At 39.3% G+C, this 26,620-nt stretch overlaps 1 protein-coding gene across 1 annotated transcript; it reads left to right on the forward strand.

Moving 5' to 3' along the window:
* Positions 1-14,502: 14,502 nt before the first annotated feature.
* On the forward strand, positions 14,503-16,737 carry LOC147624151 (uncharacterized). The gene is made up of 2 exons (XM_086819888.1): positions 14,503-15,011; positions 15,769-16,737. Exons 1-2 carry the CDS (start codon positions 14,595-14,597, stop codon positions 16,483-16,485), a joined length of 1,134 nt encoding a protein of 377 aa, XP_086676014.1. The 5' UTR covers positions 14,503-14,594; the 3' UTR covers positions 16,486-16,737.
* Positions 16,738-26,620: the final 9,883 nt, after the last annotated feature.

Consider the following 26,620-nt stretch of genomic DNA (forward strand, 5'->3'; position numbering starts at 1 on the left):
TACAAAAAGTGGCAAGCTTCTGCGTGGTGCTTGCAAGAAGTAGCTGAAGACTTTCTTATAGATTTCATGAATGATGCCTATATAGCTGATGCACATGCACACAGGGTCACTTTAATGAACAAGGATTTCTCACTGGTGAGCAGGCTTAGGTATAGATTTGATAAAGTTCTCAAGCCACTTCCCACCACAGATACTAGGGCCTTTGATATCCTGACAATTCCTCCCAAGAGGTCCAGCAAAACTAAAGGACCTACTATTGAAGATATTACACATGAGTGTGAAACAAGAAAAGCACTTGACCAAAAAGAGATGCTTCTCAAGAGGGAGGATAATTTTTAAGGAGGAAGTTAAGAGACTTGGTGCTATGAATTATGATAGAATGGGCAAGGTATTTGGTCAAATGATTATCAATGTCTCCTCCAACCCTCAGAATGAATATTACTTTTGAGCATTTCACCTGAGGACAAAGTGATGTAAGAGAAGACAGATATTGAAATATTTAACTCTGTATTATTCTGTTGCATGAGGTAAGCATCATTCTTTAGCCACAGTTTTATCCTTTTTTCTCCTTTTTGCATACTTAATACTGTCTTTGATTACAGGGCATACATTTCTACAATGCCCACAGAGGTTTCAAGCAGCATATTTGTGGTTGATCCTCTAATATTATCAAGTGATATCTTTTCAAAGACATGATCAAATATTGAAGTGTTTTTTAGTGCATATGATAGCCTGAGAAACTATTATATATTCATCCCATATAATGAAAGGTAGTATTTTTTGATAGTTTTAAGGTAGTATTTTTTAATAGTTTTAAATTCATAACTCATGTGAGTAGATATTTTCTTACTATTGTTTTATTTGCAGTCACCATTGGAGTCTTATACTCATTGATGTTTTGGATAGAGAGGTTACTTTCATGAACTCCTTTGCTGGTATCCATGGTCAATGCAAAATGTATCTCTTTTCATCAACTACCATATTATCTCTTTTCATCCACTATCACAATTTTGTTACAAACATTGCACCTGTTTGATATGCTCTTTATTGCACTACTTCCAAAGTTGTATTAGCATATTTAGAGAAGAATTATGAAGACCTTGCAGATCCAGAGAAGCCATTCAAGTATCTTCAGCAAGAGGTATTGAGAATTTAGTTTGGATGTTTCTTTGTTTGAAGATGGCTTTCTTCTAATTATACTATTATTTCAGGTTCCAATTCAGTATGACAGTACTAGTTGTGGATGGAGGGTGATTGCAAATGCTTGCAGGAGGACAATAGATTTTAAGTTGTTAAAATAGCAATTCAATGTAAGAACCCCAGAGAATCCTTTGCATTGCTCTTAATGTATTTGTACATTATTTTTCTTAGAACTCCACTTTTTTTTGGTAGTGTAACAAATACTTGAATCTTATATTTGGTGGATAAGAGAGAGATGTATTGAGATTATATTGGACAAAGTAATTACGCCTGTAGATCCCGACTCTCCTCCTCCAAGAGATTAGGCTCAAAGAAAAGGGAAGGAGAAGAAGCTGAAAAGACATAAAGGCAAAGGCAAGGGTTTGCCACTGCATTCTCCTTTAAAATTTGAGAAGATGCAAAAGCCTCAAAGGAGACCACTGCAAAGAAGTCCTTTGCAAAGAAGACATCTCAGCCCAAAGAGGACCTCACAAAAGAAATCTCATGTAAAGAGCCCTGTGCTCAAAAGCCCCTCAACTTCGGTGCTGTTCTTGCTCAAGGACAAGAGGAAGCAAAGTTTGGGAGTCCAAAAAAACCAAGTGAAGCCCAAGAGCAAGTAAAGTCTGGGAACCCAAATAAGCAAAGTGAAGATCAAGAGCAGGCAAAGTTTGGGAGCCCAAATAAGCAAAGTGAAGATTAAGAGCAGGCAAAGTTTGGGAGCCCAAATAAATAAAGTGAAGATCAAGAGCATTAGAATATTTTGTAACTTCACACATACGCAGTGACATTTTGTAACTCGCAAGATGTATTTGTACCATTTATTGTATATAAATCACAATTTGTTATGAAAGATGTAATTATCTACTAAATGTTTGTTCACAAATGGCAATGGTCAAGAAAAATGTTAATTGACTATTCATTCATGGTTTAAAAATTACAACAGCTGGAGGTAAACAACTCATACAAGATATAGAGCATTTAGCTCTTCTTCTAATTGTAGTACCATTGACCTTGAATTTATAACTAGGGGTGGTGTTGTCAAGAAACTCCAAGGTTTCCCTAACGTCTTTCAACATCCACTGAGAGGTAACATTAACCTCTTTTCTTTCAGCATGTGGAATAACCTACAACTCAAACCTAAATAACATGCAATCTATATCAGAATCCAAAGGTTCCCAGATACCCAACTTAAGTTTGTATCTCCTATAATCATAACCCATAGTAAGAGATTGTCGAGAGATATTGTAAGACAAAGCCAAGGATTGAGGGCATGCATTGCACCTTATGTAGTCACCCTTATGGTCATACTCTCTAGATTTCCAAAACAGTCCTATAATGTTATCGAAATGCTATGTTGGGGAAGTTTCTACTTAGCCATGATGCCTTTGTCCTCTGTAACTCTGCGTCTTTGAAGAAGCTACAAAGACATGTAGAAGCACAAACCGTGATAACCGTATCCTCCTCGAGATCCTTCCTGGAGTCATGGCCTTTTGAATATCCTGGGATATTTTATGTTTGAAGCTCTACACCGTCGCTTCATCTGGAATGTCCCAATTAAGAGAAGAAAGGCTTAGCACTGCTAAATCCTCAATTTTCCCATACACACCTAGTTTTGGGGGAACAACGTACTGTGCGTAGTATACAAAAAGATTACCATTACTAAAAAAAACCGCATTCTAGTCACCATACATGAGCTCTGCAAATTCTTTGTGAATGACTTGGAAAGTACCACTGAAGCTCTCCACACAAGCTGCCACTCAAAACTTGTTGAGGGAAAGATATATGATGTTAAAACTTGTATTAAAAGAAAAAACATATTTGCAAAATTGAAGTACAACTTACAATGTGCTTGCATAGGAATATGTTGAGTTGGAGGTAAGCACATATCCCTTGCCATGTAGACATGTTGGACCTAAGCAAACCAACCTTCAGATGTAACCTTGAAAGCAACAATGTGTCCCTTTCAATGGTATTTTGTATCCTCTCTTTTCATTTTTTTTCACCTTGTGAGATCCCTTGCATGAGGGCAACATAGTAACCCAGTCGTTTACAGTGAAACTCTTGGGTTCCCAATTTCCATCATCCCTTTTGTTGTGTACGACACAAGAGTTTATTGAACGAGAAGGACGTCTTGTGGATTCCATATAGAATAGAAGCAAGAGAATAAGACAATGGAACTCAGTGAGGTTGAAAAAGAGACGAGAGAGAACTAGAAGATGCAATGAAGCTCAGTGAGGTCGAAAAAGAGATGAGAGACAGCTAGAAGATGGGAGCTTCTAGACGTTGAGAAGAAGAATGAAAATGGTATGGGCGCCAAAAGGAATATTGGAGGTAGTTTGTCCAAAGTTTAAAAATTTTGGCATTAACTACATGCCATCTTTTTTCAAATCTTTTGACAGCTTTTGTCAGTATAACGGATCCTAGGGACCACCACCATCCATCTGAATTTGGAGATTTTGGCTAAATTAGAGGAAAAAAGCTCGAAATGGACTCTACTACCTCGAAAGTAGAGGAGACAAGAATACCATATTCTTGTGCACGTGGCACACTCTCTTTGGCTCTTTTCTTCATCACGAGATGTAAAGGGCCCTTTTTTAGGCATTTTTGGCCCTAATGAGTTCCTTTCCCAAAAGCAATGCAACCCCCCACACCTACTTGCAGATAGTTCCTTTCCAGAAGCAAGATGAAAAATCTAGAAATCTGAACACAGAAAACCTGACAAGAGCTGACCAAGAGACCTAGAGACTACTGCCCATAGCCAAGAAGACAAGGAGGGAGGACACAGCAGGGTAGGCACTAGCAAAGAAAAAGAACCGCAAGCATAGAATGAGCAGCTAAAAATGGATCTGGAGACATGGAAGAAAAGGTTTACTCAGCTTAAAGGTGATGGGAAGAAGGTGTAGGAGTAGCCTGAGGGGAAGGAGAAGGAGCTCGTTTTGTACAAAGGATCATCAATGGATGTAATCCCCCATGATGAGCTATGAGAGCATTCTTGGGGCACCACAAAGAAGTTGGAAGAGAGGGCAAGCGATGAGGCCGTGATAAGGGCCCAAATTGAAGAGCTAGAGGGCATGGTGGATGAGTACAAGGACCAACAAAGGCAAGATGGGTTGACAATAAAAGGCCTTAAAAAGGAGATTAAATCTACAACCCCTGCCAAGAGCGCAAGAGGAAAAGGAGGAAAAATGACGGTCAATGAGCTGAACGTCACCCTGATGATAGCTCATGTCAATCTAAAGAAAATACAGGATCAGCTGGATGCCACAAGGAGAACACACGTGAAAGAGCTGAAGGCATCCAGATCTGAACTCAACAAAAGACAAGCAGGTTGAGACCATGAGGAAGGCCCATGATGCCAAAATGCAGAGCAAGGAAAAGATCATTGAAGATTTCCAAGGGTGGGCCAAAAGGGAGAAGAAAGAAAAAGAAGCCCTACAAAGCAAAGGCTCCAAGAAAAGAGGGCACATGGAAACACATCTCGAAAGAGACAGCCCTAGCTCAAATGAGGAGTTTGATTCAGGCCACCAAGCAGGCAGGAGCCATGCAACCGTCTAACTTGGATGAGATTGCCAAATTTATGAACCAGTTAGATATGTCACAAGTAATGAAATAAGGGCAAAGCATCTCCCAGGCCAATAGAGTTAGTGCCAGGAAAAAACACCTCATTCGGATCTCGAACAGTGCGAGGAAGTGGCGAAATCTTATAGTGTGAGGATTCGGGTGAGGAGGCACCAACCCATGCACATGGTAGGACTGCTAGTGCCCTTCGCAATGGAGTTACCTGGCATAAGAAGAGAGGGTACATGCCAGATTAGAACCAATTGGAAGACCACCATACGGGTGGAAGTGGAGCCAAGGACGGAGAAAAAAACCAAGAGAGCCTAAGGAGACCATATTCAAAAATGTTGCCATCATCCCATAGCAGATAGAGCCACATGCTTTTGCAGCAGGGATGGCTATTGATGTAATGGAAACGGCCAAGAAAAAGTAAAGCCCATTGATGTGCAGTTTTGATGGGCTAATGAAAGGACGAGAATTGGGCATGCAAAGGTGAGCAATAGGAAGAGGACTTATGAGCCTAGCTATGCCCCAGACCAAGCTCATAAAGTTTATTTGAGGAGGCCTCACCATGGGAGAAGAAGGAACGGATGAAGGGGGCTGGAATAGGCCTTAGAGTTGAGACCTAGATTTCAGAGATAAAATTTTTGTTTTGATTTTTCAAAGAAATGAAGTGGGCTAGATGGCAATGACAATAGGTCATTGTGGGCTTTGTTGTTGGTGCAACGTCCACCGTGATCGCCAGGTGTTGGGGGTCATCCAACCGCTGTCGCCCGTTGCTTGGCCTTGTCGCCAGACTCATTGCCCAGGCTTCGTTGTTGGCACAGTGTCCACCGTGATCGCTAGGTTTTGGGGGTCATCTAGCCGTCGTTGCCCGTTGCCCAGCCTTGTCGCCAAACTTGCTGCCCATTATATCCGTTGGGCAACAAACTCTTGGGACATGAATCTTCTTTCTTGTAACAACCTTGTAATTGAATCTTGCCAACAAACGGGTAGTACTCGGGTAAATGTAAAGGGGAAAAAGGGAAACTATCCAAGGATGGGGGATATAGAGAAGAGAGTAGAGAAGAAAATTGAGAGTGTGATACGGCATTATAATTTGGGCTAAGCCTTTGATCTAGTGATACAAGTGATTTGTCTGTGCAATTCTCCATTTTATGTATTGTATAAGTCTATTTGATTTCTCATCTATGTTAAGCAATTTCTTGTTACGATATGCCTTCTCACTAGGATTTACACTCAGATTCATGTGATTCCTATCTGGCAACAAGATCAAGAGTCACGTTAGGAATCCTGATAGATGTAGGAATCGACCTTTGTGCTGGCATGGTGGACTCTCTTATAGCCTAGGCAAATCGGCGGTGCAACGCATCAGCATTAGCTTATCACATTGGGCATAATTGCATTAGTCGCGTGTGGTATGGAACCACGCAATTGCTGGGTCTTGATCAGACATCGACACACATCCTATAAACCTTGATGGAATATCACCCATAATATCACCAACCATGCCAATGAAATAAGTACGGGGCTATCATCTTAGCATGTCAGCCATATTTGCACTGTGATCGATATCTCAACAAATTTAAGGAGCAAGGAAGAGTTCTGAGAGTTCTATATGTGACCCTCAAATGAAGTAAGAGTTGTACTAGTCATAGGACTAAGGTTTAAAGGCCCAAAAGGAGGCTCAAATGATCTTAATGAGAATGTGGAATGTCAAGCCTAAGGGTGCCCAAAAGGAGATACCTAGAATTAGGTGAAAAGAGGGGAGGTGGTCCTCAAATCTAGGATGGATTAGGGCATGTCCTAAGCAAGTTTATGAGCCATAGTTTTAGTGGCTAATTGAGATGTTATCAAACCTATATAAAGGCCTCCTATTTAATGGAATATCTTATCATTATGCCATAGTTTTTTCATGATCTCATACATGCATACATACATACATACATATATGTATGTATGTATGTATGCATGTATGTATGTGTATGTGTATGTGTATGTGTATGTGTATGTGTGTGTGTATGTGTGTATGTGTATGTGTATGTATGTGTGTGTGTGTGTGTGTGTGTGTGTGTGTGTGTGTGTGTGTGTGTGTGTGTGTATGTATGAATATATTATTGTTAAAAAATGAATGTGCATGGATAGATGAGGAGAGATGGGGTTAGTGGGAAGGAGTATGGAAGAAATGAAGGGAGGAGAGGAGAGGTATAGAGAGGTGTACAAGGGGAGGAGAGGAGAGGTATAGAGAGGTGTACAAGGGGAGGAGAAAGGTGGGGAGGTGTGTAGAGAGAATGCTCATCACCAAAGTCAAGTTTTTCTTAAAAAATTCATCCTAATAAATTAAGTGGGATGTTTTTTATATCTAATTTATCATTTTAATAGGCAATGACTGTGTCCAATTAAAAACAAAATGTGTTAACTTAGTATGTTAGACTATGACTCATGCTTTTCTCTTATAGAAGATGACCTAGGGTCCAAGGACAAACTTCAATCAAAGAAAATAGTGTCCTTTAAAATTTTGGTTCATTTGGTAAGTTGTATGTTAATATCGTTTATCTCATAAATTAAATATTATTTATAAATTGTATGTAATCATTTGTCTCATAAATTAAATATTTTTTTACTCTTGAACTCTTGTTGATTTTTTCCAAAACTAAGTTCCAACAATTGAGGGTTAGCCATTCTTTTCAAAGATAAATTAGCATGTTTCATTTCAAATGACATTTACTATTTTTACTACCTACAAAGACCATTAAAGGTTGCATGAGCTTATTGATTTTTGGCACATGAAAGGAAGGTGTGACCGATACAATATCAATTTTTGAAAGGACATTCCTTTTAGAAAGGCTTTTACAAGGCATAAAAAAAGTAAAAAAAAATGCGTGGGACCTCTTATTCTTCAAGTTGAAAAATAATTCCCCAATAGTATAAATAAATATATTTATTTTAGAAAGGTATTTACATATAAATTAATGTGTGGGACCTTTTATTCAAGTTAAAAAAACAAGTCCCCAATAGTATGAAAAAAGTATTAGTGTATTATCTACATTGAAACACCAATGGCACATGGAAAATATTTAATTACATGGCATATTACACAATCATGTTATTTTATGAATGCTCTTTGTTAAGCATGCTTAGTAAACCTTATGCCCATGAGGTTGAGTTTTTTTAAAAGTATCTAGTTATCATATATAAGTTACTATACCTTGAAATTTCTATCCAAAACTTCAAAAACAAGTAGGTCCCATGTTAAGAATGTTAACCAGCATTCTTTTTCTTTTCTTTTTTAAAATAGGCATTTGATTCTAAAAAGTAATAGAGTTGATTTTTATAGAATAATGTAGTTTAGGTGTGAGGGTGTAAGCACAAAACAAAGAATGGCAAGGACAATGTGGGTGTAAGAACAATGTAGTTTAGGTATGAGGGTGTAAGGACAAAGCAAAGAATGGCATGTGTTTTGAAGCTAGCAAACATAATTTCACATGTTAATCTTAGTTGAAAAGAAACATGCATGATTTTGTTATACTAGCAAGAATCAAGATAGTTGAGATAGTACAAGGGATAACTTTGTTATTGTTGATAACTTTAGTGTTGTGAGATAATACAAGATATCTTGGATGCTTGATTCAAAGAATTTGATGTGTTTATCTTGACATAAAATGCTTCAAAGTAAGTTTTAAACTTACTCAAGTAATAGTACAAAAGTTTTAACAATAAACTCAACCAAAATTATGCAAGATGCAAGGACTCTATTTGTGCCCCAACAATGGAGAGTCATGTACTTCATTTACAAATATATACATTATTTTGTAATACTTGTTCTTGTATATGTCACTAATGTTTATATTAATGATGAATGGTGATGTAGATTTTCAAGGCATGGATACAACCAATGACATGAATTCAGCCCTTAGTAGAAGAGAACTCCAAATAATGTTGACCTTAAAAAGTCATAATACCATATCTATGCATGCACACATGCATGATACAGGTGTGTGCATGTATTTTATCCTCCCACAAACACATGAGCTATGAGATATGTGTGTGTGTGTGTGTTTGTGTGTGTGTGTGTGTGTGTGTGTGTGTGTGTGTGTGTGTGTGTGTGTGAGAGAGAGAGAGAGAGAGAGAGAGAGAGGTGGCGGGTGGGGAAGAGAGGGAGGTAGAGGAAAGATAATTGGTTTAGAAATCGATAGATGTTGGGAATGCTCACCAAAATCCAATTTTTCTTAAGTACTATAATGCTCCAAATGAAGTCCTTTACTTTAACAGAGAACTAAGAAATCAAATGGGTTATTATTGGTATATCCAAGTTGTTATTTTAGGGGAATTAATGTATCTTACAAAAGGAAAAAAATGTTTTGACTTTTTTGAAAGACTTGTGACCCATGCTTTCACCTTGTAGGATATGATCCAAGGAAAGAATTGTAGTCAAACAAAATAGTGTCCTTTAAAAAAGAGTTTTTTTAGTAATTTTTATGTACGCATTCATACATCAAATACTTTTCCACACTTCAACCCTTCTTAATGAGGTGGGGCCTCTTATCTTAAATTCTTTTTAGAACTAGGCACCAACTTTTGAGGGCTAGCCATTCTTTTAAAATGTATCATTTGATATGATATTGACTATTTTACTGCCTATCTCCATTAAAGATGCAGTTTCACTCCCCAATGGACTCACCCCCCACCGCTCCATCCTCTAAGCAGTGGGATTAAGTAACAATTTTCGCATCAAGAAAGAAAGAAAGAAAGAAATATGTGCAAGGATCAATAAATGCCATTACTTGAAAAAAAATCATCATTATATTCTACCAATGAAGTTATCATGGTTCTCCACAAGGCTTGACAAAAACAGCATTTCAATGTATTTTTACTCGCCGCCGCTGACATTTGGAAAAACCGGCTAGAAATATATCAAAACCGGCTAGAAATATATCATGCCCTTACAAAAACCGGCTAGAAATATATCAAAACCGACAAGAAATATATCAAGCCCTTACAAAAAACGATTCAAATTTCCTAGTTTCTTGTTAAAATATGGGCAAAATATGTAAATTTAGCCTAGAAAACCAGTTAATTTATAAGCATGTCTTTATTTTGATCGGTTTTAAAAAATGTTTTTATCGAGCCCTAGTTCTCCATAGATATAGATATGGTTGATAGATATTAAAGATAAATTTCATTAGAGGTGAAGGTGTATTCAAAATTTATAGCATATGAAGTTCAAAATAAAATGTTATCCTATTGTAATGGAAAAGAAATTGTACATATAGAACCATATAGAACCGTATAGAACCTTGCCTCCAATAATACAAGTTTTATCAACATCTATGAAATTGATCCACAATTTATGTACACCCTTGTGCATATAGAGTTATATTCTTGCTAGCTTTTATAATGTGTACAATTTTGATAAATTATTCAACAAAAACCTTTATGATCTAGTAAACTAGCATTTTGAAAAAAACATGAGGATAAAACTAATAACATGGTGCATGAAATAACATATCTTTTGCATTTAAAAACTAAGATATTCAGATTCTCTAAGAAAACATTGCATGAGTTTTGACACATGGAAGGAAGGTGTGAGGGATGTACTACCAAATTTTAAAAGGACATTTCTTTTGGATATGAATTCACAAGGCATTAATTTTTTTTTTAAAGTGTATGGAACCGAAAGGTGTAAAAGAGTATAAAGAAATTATTGTTACTTTGTTTATGTTTAGCAAAAAAATTGATGCTTGCCATTCTTAATTGGTTATATAATAAAATTCTTATAACCATGCATATTTTTGGAATGCACTCTTGTTAAGTATGCTTGGTAAACTTTTTTCCGATGATATTGACACTTTTGCAAGTATCTACTAATTATCTCATAGAAGTTATTGTACCTTAAATTTGTTGGAGGTGTAAATCTTGGTAATGGGGATTGCAAGATGGGTAAAGGGATGTCAGGTAATCCCACATACAAGGGCAAGGGATGTCAGGTAGTCCCACACATACAAAGGCAATGTGGAAGATGAAAGGGCATATGCAGTCTAAAGGGACCCATCCTATCTTCAACTCCTCCAATCTTGTCTTTGGTGTGGAAAGCTTGGATGGCTAGTTAGGCAAAGAGAGAACTTGTGTTAGCGAATCCTACACCTTTGCACTGCTTGGAGTCATGGTGTGGCTTATCAAATCATGGTTTCCTGTCAGGATCTCTTATACACTTACAAGAATAAATTAATTTGCTCACATAAATTAGTTGAACAAAAACTTTAGAATTTCCACAAATTAACAAAACAAGCATAGCATAATCAAATTTCAAGAAGAAAAGATAAGCATCAATGCTATAACCGATTGGGTCAAATCTTTCCCCTCATGCATGTACCTAGAGTGAGAAGAGAGAAAGATTGCTAGCTTCTCCCTTATGAGTGATTAGGTTACAAAGGTCCAAGAATCAGATTGGTAGAGTGAGAAGAGAGAAAGATTGCTGGCTTCTCCCTTATGAGTGATTAGGTTACAAAGGTCCAAGAATTAGATTGGTAGAGCTTGAGGGCTTGATCCCCTTGAGGTTTCCATTCCCATGTTCAATGTGCTTTGACGCTCTAGTAGACGAGTTGTACTCCTTGGTGAAGACAATGCTTGTTGTGAAGCTATAACTTACATCAACAAAAAGTGCATTATATCTATTATTTATAAATATTTTTATGTCCTTGTGCCTTTAAGTAGTTAATTTTTCTTTTTGGTGGATAATAACCCAAAAAGTACAAAATAGAAATTTCAATAGTTTAAAATGATACTCATAATTATAGAGAAAAGAGAATAAAGAAAGAATGAGAGGGATAAAAATCTAAAACAAGACTGGCACACTTTATAACAAAACTTTTGGTTATCTGTATGTGAGTAGCTTGTGTTAGTAGACACTCCCCTCTTGTAAATAAAGAAGTACCAAAATAAATATATAAATGCATAATAGTATAAAGTTTAGTTTTCTCTAGATGTGGAATAAAGATCCGTAGTTAGGGAGGAGTAAAAAATGTGAGGTGGTGTAAATAGATAAGGATATACCAAATTGGATATTATTTGAGTGAAAATTTAGGTATTTATCATGTGGGGGTAACATGATAAGTGATATAAATGCATTTAGTGAAATGTATTTCATTATGATTTTTTTGCATATGGCCATGGATGGTAGTTCATGAATGTAAGGATCGTATAGGAGATGCTACTTTGGGAAGGGGTATTCTCAATAATAAAACATCCATTCCCTCCCTCCCTCCCTCACTCTCTTTATGTATGTCTGCATGTGTGTGTGTGTGTGTGTGTGTGTGTGTGTGTGTGCATGTGTGTGTGTGCGTGTGTGTGTGTGCGTGTGTGTGCGTGTGTGTGTGGAAATTGTTTTGTAAGTGCATCTTCAAGGTACAAAGTTGTACCCTTCGTGCTTAGCAAATTTTATATATATATTCAAGTTAACTTTCATAGTTTCTTAAAATACATCTAAGATATGTCTCACTCCATAGCCTACACATAACTATATGCAACCATACTTTCACAAAAATACATTCATTAACATACTTGGAATTGTTGGCCCTATATGCATGTGGTTAAAAGGTATCGAGAGGGGGACTTATTTGATTTAAAAAAAATGTATAACCATATGCAAATCTGGGCCTTTATATTTGTAGGAATTTGTAAATGCTCTTAGGCAAGCACATTGTTCTTGGTCAAGGGATATTCATTTTTAATATTGAATGCTTAATGCCTTGAATGCATCATGGTTTGAACTTGAAAGCAATATTTCTTGTTTTTCTTTCCATCATGAATCAACACTTTTATAGAAATCCTAGTTTGAAATCAAAATGGTATTTCTATAGAGACCATTCTTGAATTCTTAAATTATGATTGATATCAAACTATGTAGGATTCAAAGCTATCTTTTACACACACATTATTCAATTTTCTCAAAACTTTCATTTTATTTTTATTTTTTTGGTCAAACCATGTCTTGTGCATATTTACAAAACATTGAAAATAATAAGTGAATGGGGTAGGCAATGAGCCTTTATTCCACATGCAAGGTGAAGACTGGTCTTTTTCATGCGATTTACTAAGTGCCATTTTTTTCTTTGCTGCCATATCCTTTCGTTGTTAGGAGGACAAATTCTAATACAACACAAGGTCTTATAAATGCTAGTTTTTCTTCATATAGATGATTGCTTTTTTTGTCTTGGCCCAAGGTGATGTGGTGACTAGTACTTCTTGTAGATTTGTCAAGAACATGAGCCTTAGCACTTCCCCATTGGAAGGGGCTCTAGCCGTTATAGTAGTGTTGCAGTAAATAACTATATCACCATGCCTAGGCGGATGCAGTTTTTGAACTTCAAGGAAGATGAGGTGAAGGAGAATTGGGGGGTACTGAATAATAGCCCCTAGAATGGCGATTGAGTTTTCGTCCTATGTGTTAACTGGTTAATCCATGTTATCACACTTTTTCACAAGGTGCAAGTGACTTTTGAGAGTTCATCTTAAATGACAACCTTCGTGTTTCTTATTATTTGTTCTTTTTTAAAAGGGGATGATGTACTTCATTTAGGAGGTTTTACTCAACATGAGGTAGTTGATAATCTATGTGTCAAAGTGAATTCCACGCAAAGTTAGTAGCTTTGGGTTCCACCTTCAAAAATAGACCCCCCTACCCCTTTCAATGGGGAAGGGAGCAAAAGCAACCCAGAAAAAAGGGGCAATGATAAAGGCATCAAAAGTCTATGTGCCAAAGTGAATTCCACACAAAGTTTTAGTAGCTTTGGAAGCCACCTAAGCAAACCCAAGGAAAAGAGCAATGATAAAGGCATCAAAAGTACATGGTATACTTTTACTGTAAGTTGTGCTTGGAGAGATAAGAAAAGGCAATACAAATTATTTTGGAACTTGTTGGAAGATAGGAGAGAGGGGTGTAGTCCCGTGAGTGGATGAATCATGGAATGGTAGTTTGCAAAATTGTGAGGGTAAGGCATTGAAAGCTTAAAGGCCACGTTTCTTGAGGTGGAAACTAGATTACAGCTTGCAAAAAAACTAGGGATTGGTGTATTTTAAAACTCTTAAATTTGCAAATTCTACAGTAAAACGTTTCAAAAATCCTACATTTTAGGAGGTTCTAATTATAAATACTTTCAAATTAGTCTAAAACTATAAGAGATTTCTTGTACCACTAGAGGGGTTGATCTCGCGTAGGCCAACAATGGCCCAGTTGTTGTGAGCCACATGCACATCCAACCTGCCCAAATCAAGGCCACTTGCTCGCTCGCGCGGCAATCGGTGGCATACGCGGGAATAGCTCTAGAGATGAAGGTTTTTCACCATTTGGGTGCAAACTTTTTTCTAGCACACCCGAGGGTCACACGTACTTTAACTTCAAAAACAAAGTAAAAAAGTCACAAGATGAAACCAATGAAAAAGTAAAGGAAAAGCCATTGACAAGGGGTTGCATTTAATGAGGGGGGAGATTCAACGGGAATTGGGAGAGGGAAGGGGCTAACTATTAAAAAATAACGATACGACTCATACGAGGTGTGCGTGTGGGGGCATCATCAAAGCAATGAATGCGTCTCGCGCTGTGGCATTCAATCCTTGCAATGGCTTGCATGCCTTCATTTATGATTGACCCCCCTTTCCTAGGCCAACAACATTAATATTAACTACAAATATATTTGGCCTTTTTCTCGCTGTTAGTATTTATTTATTACATATTTTCTCACTGAAATTATGCCCCTCAACTTTCAAGAGTCAAGGCCAGTGAAGCTCCAGCCTGCCTAAAGGAGGCCTTCACATTCCTGCTGGTCTGTTTTGCTTCTCGTTTACTTGCCCTCTCCCTAATGACTGCCGCTGCGACACCCAACCCGCCCAATCCCGTCGATTGGGCATGGCCAGGAAAGCCCTCTACCACCACCACCACCACCAACAGCAGCAGCAACAACACCGGCGGCAGCAGCAATGGCAGCAAGCCATTAGAGCTTCAATTCTTGCCGCCAGCGGCCAGCGCCTTCCCCTCCGACTCGCCCTGGGGCGTCGACCCATCTCGTCTCCAACAGCTCATGATGGGCTCTGTTGCGGCCTCCACCTCCTCCAGCAGCAGCAGCGGCGCCACCACTGTCAACACCGCCCCGGCCGTGGCCAGCGCAGCGATCGCCCCTAGTAGTAGCCGCGGCTCTGTACGCGACTTGGGTGCCCTTTTCGATCTCGGCATCAACAAACCCCTCCCCTCTGGCTGGGAAAGGTGCCTGGATCTCAAGGTACGGCCATACGTTCTCTTAGTAGAGTTCAGCTCCTAAAATCTCTCTGCTCTGCTTGAAAAATGAATGCACGAAAACCCTAATCAAATCATGCTCTGATCATCCTTTCCATGTTCCATGTCTAGCCGTACAATCTGTAAGAAAGATGCACTCTCAGGTAAGCTCACAAGATCTCGCTGGACTGCTTGAAATGTACGCAAACCCCAGTTGCATCAGGCCCTTATTATGGTGTCCATGTTTCCCCTGTATGGAAATTCTAGACACATTATGCCACTGGAAACCCTGGCCTCATCATGCTGCAGTTACACTAGCTTCTGCTTTGTTGCGTTTTTTGTCACCATGTATGCAATTCATAGCCTCGTCTCTACAGTCAGCTTGACGTTTTGTCATCATGCTATGGAAACCTTCATCCTCATTGTGCCACAATCGTGAAGAGTTTATGGCCATTTTCTGTGAAAGAAGCTGGCTAGACTAGTTGCTCAGTTCCGGGAGAGAAATTCACCTAAACTTGGTTTAAAATGTGCAGAAACCCTACACCAGTCCATGCTTCATCTGTGCATTGAGTGCAAAAATGTCTTTATCCATGTATATATATCAAGCTTCATAAAAGTAATATTTCCTGTCTGTATGCACAGAAACTTTAACATAGAGTGTTTCATTACTTTGCTCATACAGTGTATGCTTGAATCAGGGGCAAGGGCCTCTCTCTCCATGTCTGTCTTTGGCTGACTTCATTTTGCACTGAATGTGTTGGCAGTCTGGTGAAGTTTTCATCAAGAAGTGCGATGCCAATATGAATGCTTCAGGGGCTTTACAGACCCAAGTTCGACCTCATTTCACCCAACGCAAGGATTGGAAACAAGGCTCAACAGGAACCAGCAGAGTGTCAGAAGCTTCTCTTCATATTGATGAGCAGAGGCAGGACTGGTCTCTTAGATGGGTGCAAGGGAGAAAAACATTGCCATTACAGCCAGAAGCAGCGAACAGCAGCAAGAGCTTTATTGATTTAACTACAAAGCTTGGTAGTGGTGAAGAAGACAATCCTAGCTCGCCAGACAGAGAGCCTCTGTGCTTGGATTTAGATCTGAGGTTGACAAGCGAGAAGAGAAGCAGCTCAACCAGTGAAGCACCAGATCTCACCTCCTCACGAGGTTTAAATCCTGTAACCTATAAACTGGCCACTTCAGGTATTTCTTCTCAAAGCACAGTCCAACAGTGGAAGTGGCAGCAGCTTGGAAACAGTAGTGAGAAGCCCACCAGCATCCAAGAGATGGTGAGGGAATCCACCATGGCAACTGCAGTTTGCTCCAAGTGCTTGATGTATGTTTTGCTGAAAAAGAGCAATCCAACTTGTCCCAGGTGCTCCAACCCCATCATTCTTGACTGTGGCCTACTGCCTTCTTCTAGCAAAAAGAGACCTCGCCTCGAGCTCTCCCCTGACGATCTCTCACTTTCCACTGATTCTTCAAGATAATTTAAATTAAGTGTCTGTGTTGTACTTGATATGCATCGTAGTAAATAATGAATTTGAAAAGCAGTGTAATCTGTGTGTATTAGAAATTAAAGCCATGCTTAATTGGCATGTGGTTCTTAAAGCTTCTAGCATTATGACTGAAGAAGAGGATTTGTAGGTTTCGATTGATCATTAATAGGCTTAAACCGTTGGTTTTTGTAGGAGTTTTTGGCTAAAGTGTCGGGAGTTGTTACATGCTAAGCAGAAGCCTGCTTGGTTAGTGCTGCCCTTAATGCTAATTAATGCAAATCAGCGAAACACACAGATGAGACAGAGACTTGCGTTTCAACGCTATCTATTGTATATGCATTAATTGAAAAAATCATTATATATATATTTACAATGATAGTCAAGATGAGAAGTAGATTTGCACACTTGAATGTTGTGCAATAACTTCTAGTACATGCTAATGACTAATCGACTTCTCTACTATCTAGTGTGTTGCAAAGTATTGTTTGACCTTAAGCTTCCTATTTATAGGCACAACTATGCTAAGTGGCTGGGCCATCCACATGTTGACCCCTGTGTGAGTTGATTTACAGCCGTAATTTCTGCCCAAAGTGGAGAAGCCTACGTGGCACCTAATTAGGGTAGGCACTCGTATCCCCTCCTGCTTAACTTGGAGCATTGATTGGGTAACATGATGCACCTGTGCTCCAGGTCCATCAGGATCATCCACTCCCCCACTTGCGTCCTTCCTTTATTCTCCTGTTAGAACTGGAATGCAAGTTGCAACTATGTGATGTCAAAGGACACACGATATCCCAATCATCACAAAACTAGTGGAATTCCAACTTTGTTATAACTTGAACATGCAGCTCAAGCTTTGATTGTCAAAATTGACAAACCAGAGGCAACCTCTTTCTTCCTGTGGTCAACGTGTAGGCATTGCTCTAGCCTCCACATCTTGTGGCTTTTCTTCTAATTCGATTCTACTAGAAGTGTTGACATGGGAAATATTGCAAAAATTCACCTCATCTTTCACTAGAGTGACCTTAGAGGATGAAATCTAATGAACTTGGATTATTGGGGTATGCTCGATCACGGAATCTGTTTCTTGAAATTGCATTGACTTCGTAGAAAAAAATGCCGAGAGTACCAAGGTCCTCCACCCGTTCAAACCTGCGGACGACGTTGGGTTCCAACTTGAGAGGAAACCCCTTTTTGGTCCAACTGCGGGAAAACTCCCTCGTGTAACCAGTAGTGCACGTACCTATGTTGTGTGCTTTTGTCCATTGTATTTTGCTTTTGCCAACGTTGCCTTGACTTGATCTTTGAAAAGTTGCCAACAGGTACTCCCATGCCTTCAAGCATCTTGCTTTATATTCTTCCTGTATTGGTTTTTGTATTTTTCACCGTTCTCATTGTTTTTGGTGCTCAGGCAACCCCCATTGTTTTCCCGTGTGTATCGTTCTTGACCGTATTGGGATTTTGTCTCGCCCGTTCTTGTCGATTGCTCCACGTCAACTTGTACCTACACGTGTGTGACATCAACATCTTTTAAAAGTTTGGCTAGAATTAGATAGAACAACACACACATGCCACCACTTGGAGAGAGGGGGGGGGCTCTAACCCATGACCTTGGGACTCTCAAGAACCATGACATCAACATCAAATTTGGGGCTTTTCAATAATGAGCTGAAAATTGTCTAATTGAAACTTTGCATTAGGGCTTTCTGAAATTTCAGCAATCAACTCAAAATGGAAGCCTCTTCTACAACACTCAAAATTTGGGGGTTTTGCAAATTGAATCATCTGCATCATATTAAGGCTTCAACCATCATCCAAAATTTGAGGCTTTTCCAAATTAAAGCCTCCTTCGACACATTGAAGACATTTCGAGTCCTTTGTGCTGGCTCTCGAGCCTAAAATAAGTGGCCAAGCGTCAATTGCTGGGTGATGCCATCGAAAAGGGCATCTTCATCAACACTTCACTAGCTTAGGAAGTTTGTAAACTTCCATAAAATATCTATTTCTTGTTTTTTTGGGTGTGAGTGTCGTGGGTCCTTTGCCTAGGTCATCCCTTGAAAAAGATTTATAATAAGTGTTCATCATGTCCTTCAGTTTTTAACGTGTTTGTATCGCCTTATGTTATAAAAGGCTCCACTATTCTAGTCTACCCTTACTTAGGTCCAAGGGAGTTGATTTTCTGAGAGACTAAGGTAAGTCATGAGTGGTCAAGCTCTTCTGGCACTTGTTCCCTAAACCTTTGATTCTTTGTGTGTCCATGCTTGTTAAGCCTCTGAGCCATGCTTGTTGAGCCTCTAAGCCCTTTGTGCCAAGCTCACTGGCCTCTGAACTATGCTTACTAGCCTCTGAGTCTGTAGCATGGAACATGCCTTGGATGGAGCATTAGAGTGCAATGTTGAGTCCAAATCATTGTGGTTATTGAAGGTTGTCTCAAGTCACTCCACCATCGCTGTGCAAGGGGTTTGTTGGGTATTTTGGAGACGCTATGTGTGTGTGTGTGTGTGTGTGTGTGCCCATCGTGTACATGTACCCCTGTTTGTGTGCCTGCTTGTGTTTGTGTGTAAACAACCTCTAAAAGGGTAAAGTGTGTTAGTGTGTGTGAACTGAAAGCCTCACTCGGGAAGTAGAAGAGTTGTTCCAAGCTCAAGTGAGGAACAATGAACCAACTGAGCGAATAGGGCGGATGGGGACAACTAAAGCTTGTTTGTGAGCAATTATAACAAGACAATCAAGATCACTAAGTTGGGCCTACTCGCACAATCTGTAGGTAGAAGTGGTGAAGGCATGAAGACCAGGAAGGCAGATAGAAGAATCAAGAAGAAACACAACAAACACAAGAAGAAGTACAAAACTTGGACGAGATCAACTGAGGAAAGATACTAAGTCGGCCTACTCGCACAATCTGCACGTAGAAGTGGCGAAGGCAGGCAGAAGGATCAATGAGAAACACAACAAACATAAGAAGAAGTACAAAACTCGGACGGGACCAGTTGAGGAAAGAATCCAAATTAGGATCCAGTGTCAGACATTTGTAACCAACCATAGGACGACACGTGGCAAACCAAGAGTGCCAATTTCCTTGGGGGGTATAAAAACCCCATCAACTTTGAAAAAAAGAGTTTTGAAAGTTTGTAATTCCCAACCCCATTAAGTTTGTGTTGTCCTTACCTGAGCACTAAAGCCTTTTAGGTGATTTGTACTCGCAATGTTATCATAATTCAAATCCTCATCTGTATAATGGTTACTCTCCAAAATATAATGGCAAGTTTTGTCGCTTACATCTCAACTGTTACATTGAGAGAGAGAGAGAGAGAGAGAGTGAGCGAGAGTGCAATCATTAAGTGTTCTTTTGAATTTCGTGAGATGAGCAAACCCTCAGAAACGTGTTTAGTGAGTGCCTATAGGAGTCTATAGGTGATAGCTGTATGCTATCTGGCTATCTCGACCTAAGCCTCTCAAGACAGGGAGAGGAGTAGATTGTGGGTGTGACGGTGGATGGATTCACTACCAAGTAGCGAGCACGAGTGTTGACCAAAGACCCGAGTAGAAGTTCCGCTGTCTACGAGGGACCGTCTACATAAACCCACCCTTAGGTGTGGATAAGATCAGTGTGCATACAACTATCACCTATAGCATACAACTATAGGTGATAGTAGCTGTATGCGTCTGGCGATCTGGACCCAAGCCTCTCAAGACAAGGAGAGGAGTAGATTGTGAGTGTGACGGTGGACGGATTCCCGGGAGTACTCCGAGCACCAAGTAGCGAGCACGAGTGTTGACCAAAGACTCGAGCAGAAGTTAACGAGGGACCATCTACATGAACCCACCCTTAGGTGTGGATAAGATAAGTGTGCCATGCGTCACTCGTCTAGTATGTGTGTGTCGTTCCCTTGAGTCAAAAGATAAGGCTTACAGCCTACAAAAGCATGTACGTGTAACTTGAAAAAAATCCAATCAAGCTTTATTGAGTCGTGCAAATACTCTAAGAGCCTTGTTCTCTCTCTTTTTACACTCACCATGGAGATCTTCCATCTTGCATAGCTCTTGGCTCTCGTGGGATGTCTCGATTTACAACAAGCCCCATCATCAATATTCGCCACATAAAGGATTCGGTTGACATCACTAGTGTGTTAATAAGCTCCTTGTAAAATAATTTGACAACATTATGCTCTTGTGAAATAACATTAGTAGACGCTTGGTTGGATTAAGCGTTGTACAACATTGATACAATACTTGTGTTAATGGGTGCTCACACTAACCCACCAATCAAGCTAATGATACATGATTGTCCCATGACCATAGCCATTTATTGGCAAAGGATTGTCTAACCAACCCATGTAATGACACCCTAATCAAGCTCTTGAGACAAGATTGTCCCTTGACATTTAGTTGGCCAACCAGATATCTACCAACACAAGATTGTACCGATGCATCTCATGACATAGGATTGTCCCCATGTTCCTATTACCTTTACTTCTCAATGATCGAAACAATGTATTCCCATTGTGGCACTTGGGTGGGGGCAATCACCCTACTTGCTATATCATTTATCTCTTAGGGTTAATTCATCTTTTAAATCTTTTGCCCAAAGGCCTGTATGGACTACAAATTAATTCAATTGTTTTGGCGGACTCTCTCTCTCTCTCACTCACTCAGTGACACTCTCTCTCTCTCTCTCTCTCTCTCTCTCTCACACACACACACACACACACACACACGAACGTGAGGGGTACCATCATTGAAGCCACGCGTTGAACCCTTTCAAGTGCCAAACCAGCCAAAAGTGAGACATTTTTCTCATACGTCCTTTTGAAATTGGAAAAGGCGAAGAGATCACGTGGTTGATCGTACCTTCATCGCTATGGCATGCGGAAGCAGGATGCGCAGGAATATGCACGGCCCGAATGGGTAACCGTTGTACACGCTATGGTAAAAAAAACTGCCTCGTTTGAGAGAGTGCCTTTGCCATGATGATCTCGGTGGTACGTTGGCTCTAGCCTCAAATTGTGTACGATCTGTGGGGTGGCGTCTTGGAGGCTTTATTTTTTTCTTATTAAATTTATTGTTTAAATCGAATTCGGGATGTTTTTGTTGTGAACTCTCAAACAGTCTTAGTGTAATTGTGTGTCTTTCGTCATACATACATATTACATATTTATTGTACAGATATCGGCTCTTTAATATTTGAGGTTTAAACTTTACATCTCTGGGTAAACCTTCCATTGCCCTCCTTGCCCTCGTGCGAGCCACACACACACACACACAGAGAGAGAGAGGGAGAGCAGTTTCTCTTGTTGCTACCAGAAAGATGCTTTGCTGTAATTCTAGCACGGTACCTTGTACCCCTCCCTAGTATGTGATTACCGCATTCTCTGTCTATTCATGCAGCCCTCGTGCATACGACAGAGATATCTCTCGAGTACCGTTGCAACAGTGATCGCCATGCTCTTCTGCGCGCGCGGAGTCCAGACTTGAGACTTGGAGAGCGAGAGAGAGAGAGAGAGAGAGCAGCCTGTCTGGTCGTCAAGATCTAGATATACACATATAGAGAGAGAAAAAGAGATGAGAGTCAGCTTGAGAGTGTTTACTACATCTCACAAAGAACTTTTGGTGAACTTGATGATATATAGGAAATTTTGAGAGATTTCCCTTATGGAGATAGAAATTTCTTCTATCTATAATATACTAGTATTGGACCCGCACGTATCTATAATATACTAGTATTGGACCCGCACGTTGCTGCGGCGGCAGGTAGAGTTCCATAAAAAATAGGCTCAGTTTCTCAAATTTAGGTCAATGTGTTTTAAGTAAACACAATACATTATTTCAAGTGACTTCATATATACATATTTCAAAATAACATCTATGTCTCGTAGATTATAGCGAAAACAAAAATATCATAGTAATGTAGCATACGAAGATGCAAAAAAGGACCAATATTACATATTCTCAAAATGCACCACAAAATACGTATTCTTAGTCTCAGTAATGTCAGAATCAACAAATTGAATTCTTCTCTTGTGATGAGAAGGATCATTCATTTGTCTCCTCACAATACGCTCTCTATTGTAAAGCGGTGATCCATCTCGCACATGCTCTACTATCGATGAATGCAAAGGACCTGCACAAACGAAACAATGATAAATCAAATCTCAAAAGGACCTGCACATAACGACACATCGATAAATAAAATCTCAAAAGGACCTGCACATGACGACACATCGATAAATAAAATCTTATAATAGAAAAACATAATCAAAATTACCTCGTACAATAGAACACTAGAACATCGAGTGGATGGTACATGAGGAGCTCTAGTATAAAACCCATAACGAATACCAATGGTCATGATGGATGTAAGAAACAACCAGTCATTGGGTACTGAATACCCGTCAAATGATGCAAAGCATCTGTCCATCTCTCTCCAAAACAAATAGACACCCCACTCCTCATCAGGAATACCGATCCCGTATATCTCAATGCCTTCGTCTCGATAACTCTTACCATAAACGTATCAATGTCATGCAATATCCTAAAATCAAAGCATAACAAATAGGTTATACAATTATTTATATATAGGTTCAAAAAATATTTATACAATGCCTAACAATTACACTTATACTTACCCATCCCTATAAGCATCAATCATAATCCCTGCTACTACGTGACCTGTAGTGATAGGAGCTGACCATAGCGGTGGCTCTGTACAGATAGACATCAGTATAGAATGTCATGTTCCATACTTTGTAATCAAGAAAAGTTATGCAAATATAGAGAATAACTCACTGACTATCCTCGACAAAGGCATGTCCAATGTAAAGGTAATCTTAGACATGTCTGTCAAAACATAAACAACAAAAATAGGTACTTTTACCATGGATAAATATGTATAAAAAAAGAAATCACAACAAAATTAATCAAATTGCAGAACTTAAATAAGAAACCTGACTTGTCACTCTGAAGTCATCAAGATCTCCTTATAAACAATATTGTTTGTTGTAGGTGTATAACTTTGAAGATCATCAAATGAACACTCCACATTAGCGTTATCCTCAAGTAACACCTTCACAGCATGAGGAGACCGTGCTCGTGACAACGCGACATACAATTGTCCATGAGTAAACACTGGAGTCACCAAATACAACCCCAAGACATTTAGGGTTTGGCCTTGTGATTTGTTTATTGACATGCCAAATGCCAGCCGCACGGGAAACTGTCTCCGCCTCATGGTGAATGGTAGTTGGGGCTCGCTGCATATAAAGGTAATCCGTGGAAGAAATACTCTTTTACCAACTTTAGTACCAGTGATGATTTCAGTCTCCAAGACTTTAGAGTGAAAGGCCTTACATATCATCCGTGTACCATTACAGAGTCCACGTCTTGGATCCAAGTTACGAAGCAAAATAACAGGAGCTTCTAACTTTAAAACCAAGCAGTGAGGTGGATATCCGCCCCGAAGGTCGATTGTGTTTAAAAATTCTGTGGAATATAGGAATGAATTTTCATCATTTTCAAGAATTGAATCTGCACTGAAATATTGCTTAGGCTCACCAGGCATTTCATCCAAAGCTGTCTTATTCACAATATCCACTTGACTGTTTATTGCAGCAAGAATAGCACGCTCACTAAAGTATGAAGCATATGTCATAGTGATAGCCAATTCAGAGACGTATACCTATATATACATGTGTATTTATAAAATAAATAAACACATATACACATATATTTTTAATTAATATTAAATTTTAACACGTGGGGATGCATGATGAGGTGTGTTCACTCTTAAATAAGTATATCTTATATACAATGTCTTTTGTCTTCTCTTTTGCATTCATATGTATGTGATTGTGTGTGCACATACACATGTATGTATGATTGTGTAATGTCTTCACGCGTGCATGTGTTGTGCAAGTGTCTTGATTGTGTGTATGTGTTATGCAAGTGTCTTGATTGTGTGTATGTGTTAATGTGTATTTGTTGTGTGTGTTTGTGTACATGGTGTGTATGTTTTTATATATGTGTATCCATAGCGAGTGTTTGCATGTACGTGTGTGTGAGCATGTGAATATACTCGTGTGTACATCTATGTGTGTGCACGTGCAGGTGCATATGTGTGTGTGTGTGTGTGTGTGTGTGTGTGTGTGTGTGTGTGTGTGTGTGTGTGTGTGTGCATGTCCATGTGTGTGCACATGTACTTGTGTATGTGAGTGTATTTATGTGCTTGTGTACATGTATACACATGTGTGTATGTGCAAGCTTCAGTATATGTGCAAGTGTGCATATCTCTATATGTTGCATGTGTGTCCATGTGTGTGAGTGTGTGTATGTGTGTTTGTATGCATGTGTGCACGTATCATGTGCTTGTGTCTGTGTGTTATGTGTCTGTGTGTGTGTGTATACATGAACATACATGTGTGTGCTTGTGTCTGTGTGTTATGTGTCTGTGTGTGTGTGTATACATGAACATACATGTGTGTGCGTCGATATACATATAAATCTATTTATGTATATATGCTTACATACCTATAGATACACATACATACATAATATATATAAGTGTGTGTGTATGTATATTCTCTCTCTTACACATGCACATAATATATATGTTTGTGTGTGTATGTGCAAGCTTGAGTATGTGTGCAAGTGTGCATATCTCTATATGTTGCACGTGTGTCCATGCGTGCGAGTGTGTGTGCACGTATCATGTGCTGGTGTCTGTGTGTTGTGTGTGTGTGTGTGTGTGCATGAACATACATGTGTGTGCATTGACATACATATAAATCTATTTATATATACATGCTTACATACCTATAGATACACATATATACATAATATATATAAGTGTGTGTATCTATAGGTATGTAAGCATGTATAGAAAGATTTCATGTGAGATGTGAGATTTCATGAGAAAGATGTGAAATTCAAAATTGCATTGGAAGATGTGAGATTTGGCTCCTCCTCAAGCTGGCTTGCAGGAGGAGTGGTTATTTTGAATTAGCCCCACCTTCTTTGCCCACGTGGAGGGAGGTGGGGTTGTGGTTAATCTTGTATAGATTGCATTGGACGATGTGAGATTTGGCTCCTCCTCAGGCTGGCTTGTAGCAGGAGTGGTTATTTTGAATTAGCCCCACCTCCTTTGCCCACGTGGAGGGAGGTGGGGTTGCGGTTAATCTTGTATAGATTTAGTGCTTGCTCACCTTGGCCCTATTCACCATAGAAAGGAGCTCCTCAACTACTTGTCAAGCTTGCGACTACAATGCATTTGGCAAACATTAACACCAGCACATTGCCAACAAAAATATTAATTCCTTCATTAGCTTCTATTTAGCAATCTCATAATGAATTTGTTCCCCCTTGCTGAAGATGAACTCTGAGATCTCGCTTCAATACAACCGCTCCTTCTACCTCCATAGCCTCTTTCTTCTCTTCTTTGAATCTCCAGGTTGATTGTTTGTTGCCATGTGCAGAACCCACGAAACCCAAAGCATATATTAGACTATATAAAACCTTAGCCATATATATATATATATACATACACACACACACACACACACACACACACACACACACACACACACACACACACACATATATATATATATATATTTGTATAGCACTTGCAAAAAAAGAAAATTTAGAGGAGGAGAGGGCTTCTCTCTCTCTCTCTCTCTCTCTCTCTCTCTCTCTCTCTCTCTCTATATATATATATATATATATATATATATATATATATATATATATATATATATATTATATGCTGCATTCTTTCTCTTTAGTGAGTGTCTATTGTGTTTGATTAAAGTAGGGATCAACTGATCTCCATATCTTGCCAGCCCATTGCCTTAAAATACCTATTCAATTTCTTCTCCCTCCGAAATCAAGTGCTCCTACTTTTATCTACATAAAACAATGGGTCTCTCTAAGAGTCTCTCTCTCTCTCTATCTCTCTTTCCAAGGCAACCCCAGCATGCTCCCTCGAATACCCCAGGCCCACCCGCAACAGCAGCAAAAAGAACAGCACCTCCAAGATTTCTGGGGAAGGAGAAATTAGGTTTGTTATTTTAAATTTGCTAACACTAAGAGCTGTTTTGCTGAGATTTCTCTTTACAATGATGAGCAACAAGAG

Source organism: Cibotium barometz, chromosome 25 (assembly GCF_041138505.1).
Source record: "Cibotium barometz isolate CiBa-2024 chromosome 25, ASM4113850v1, whole genome shotgun sequence".
Taxonomy (NCBI): Eukaryota; Viridiplantae; Streptophyta; class Polypodiopsida; order Cyatheales; family Cibotiaceae; genus Cibotium; species Cibotium barometz.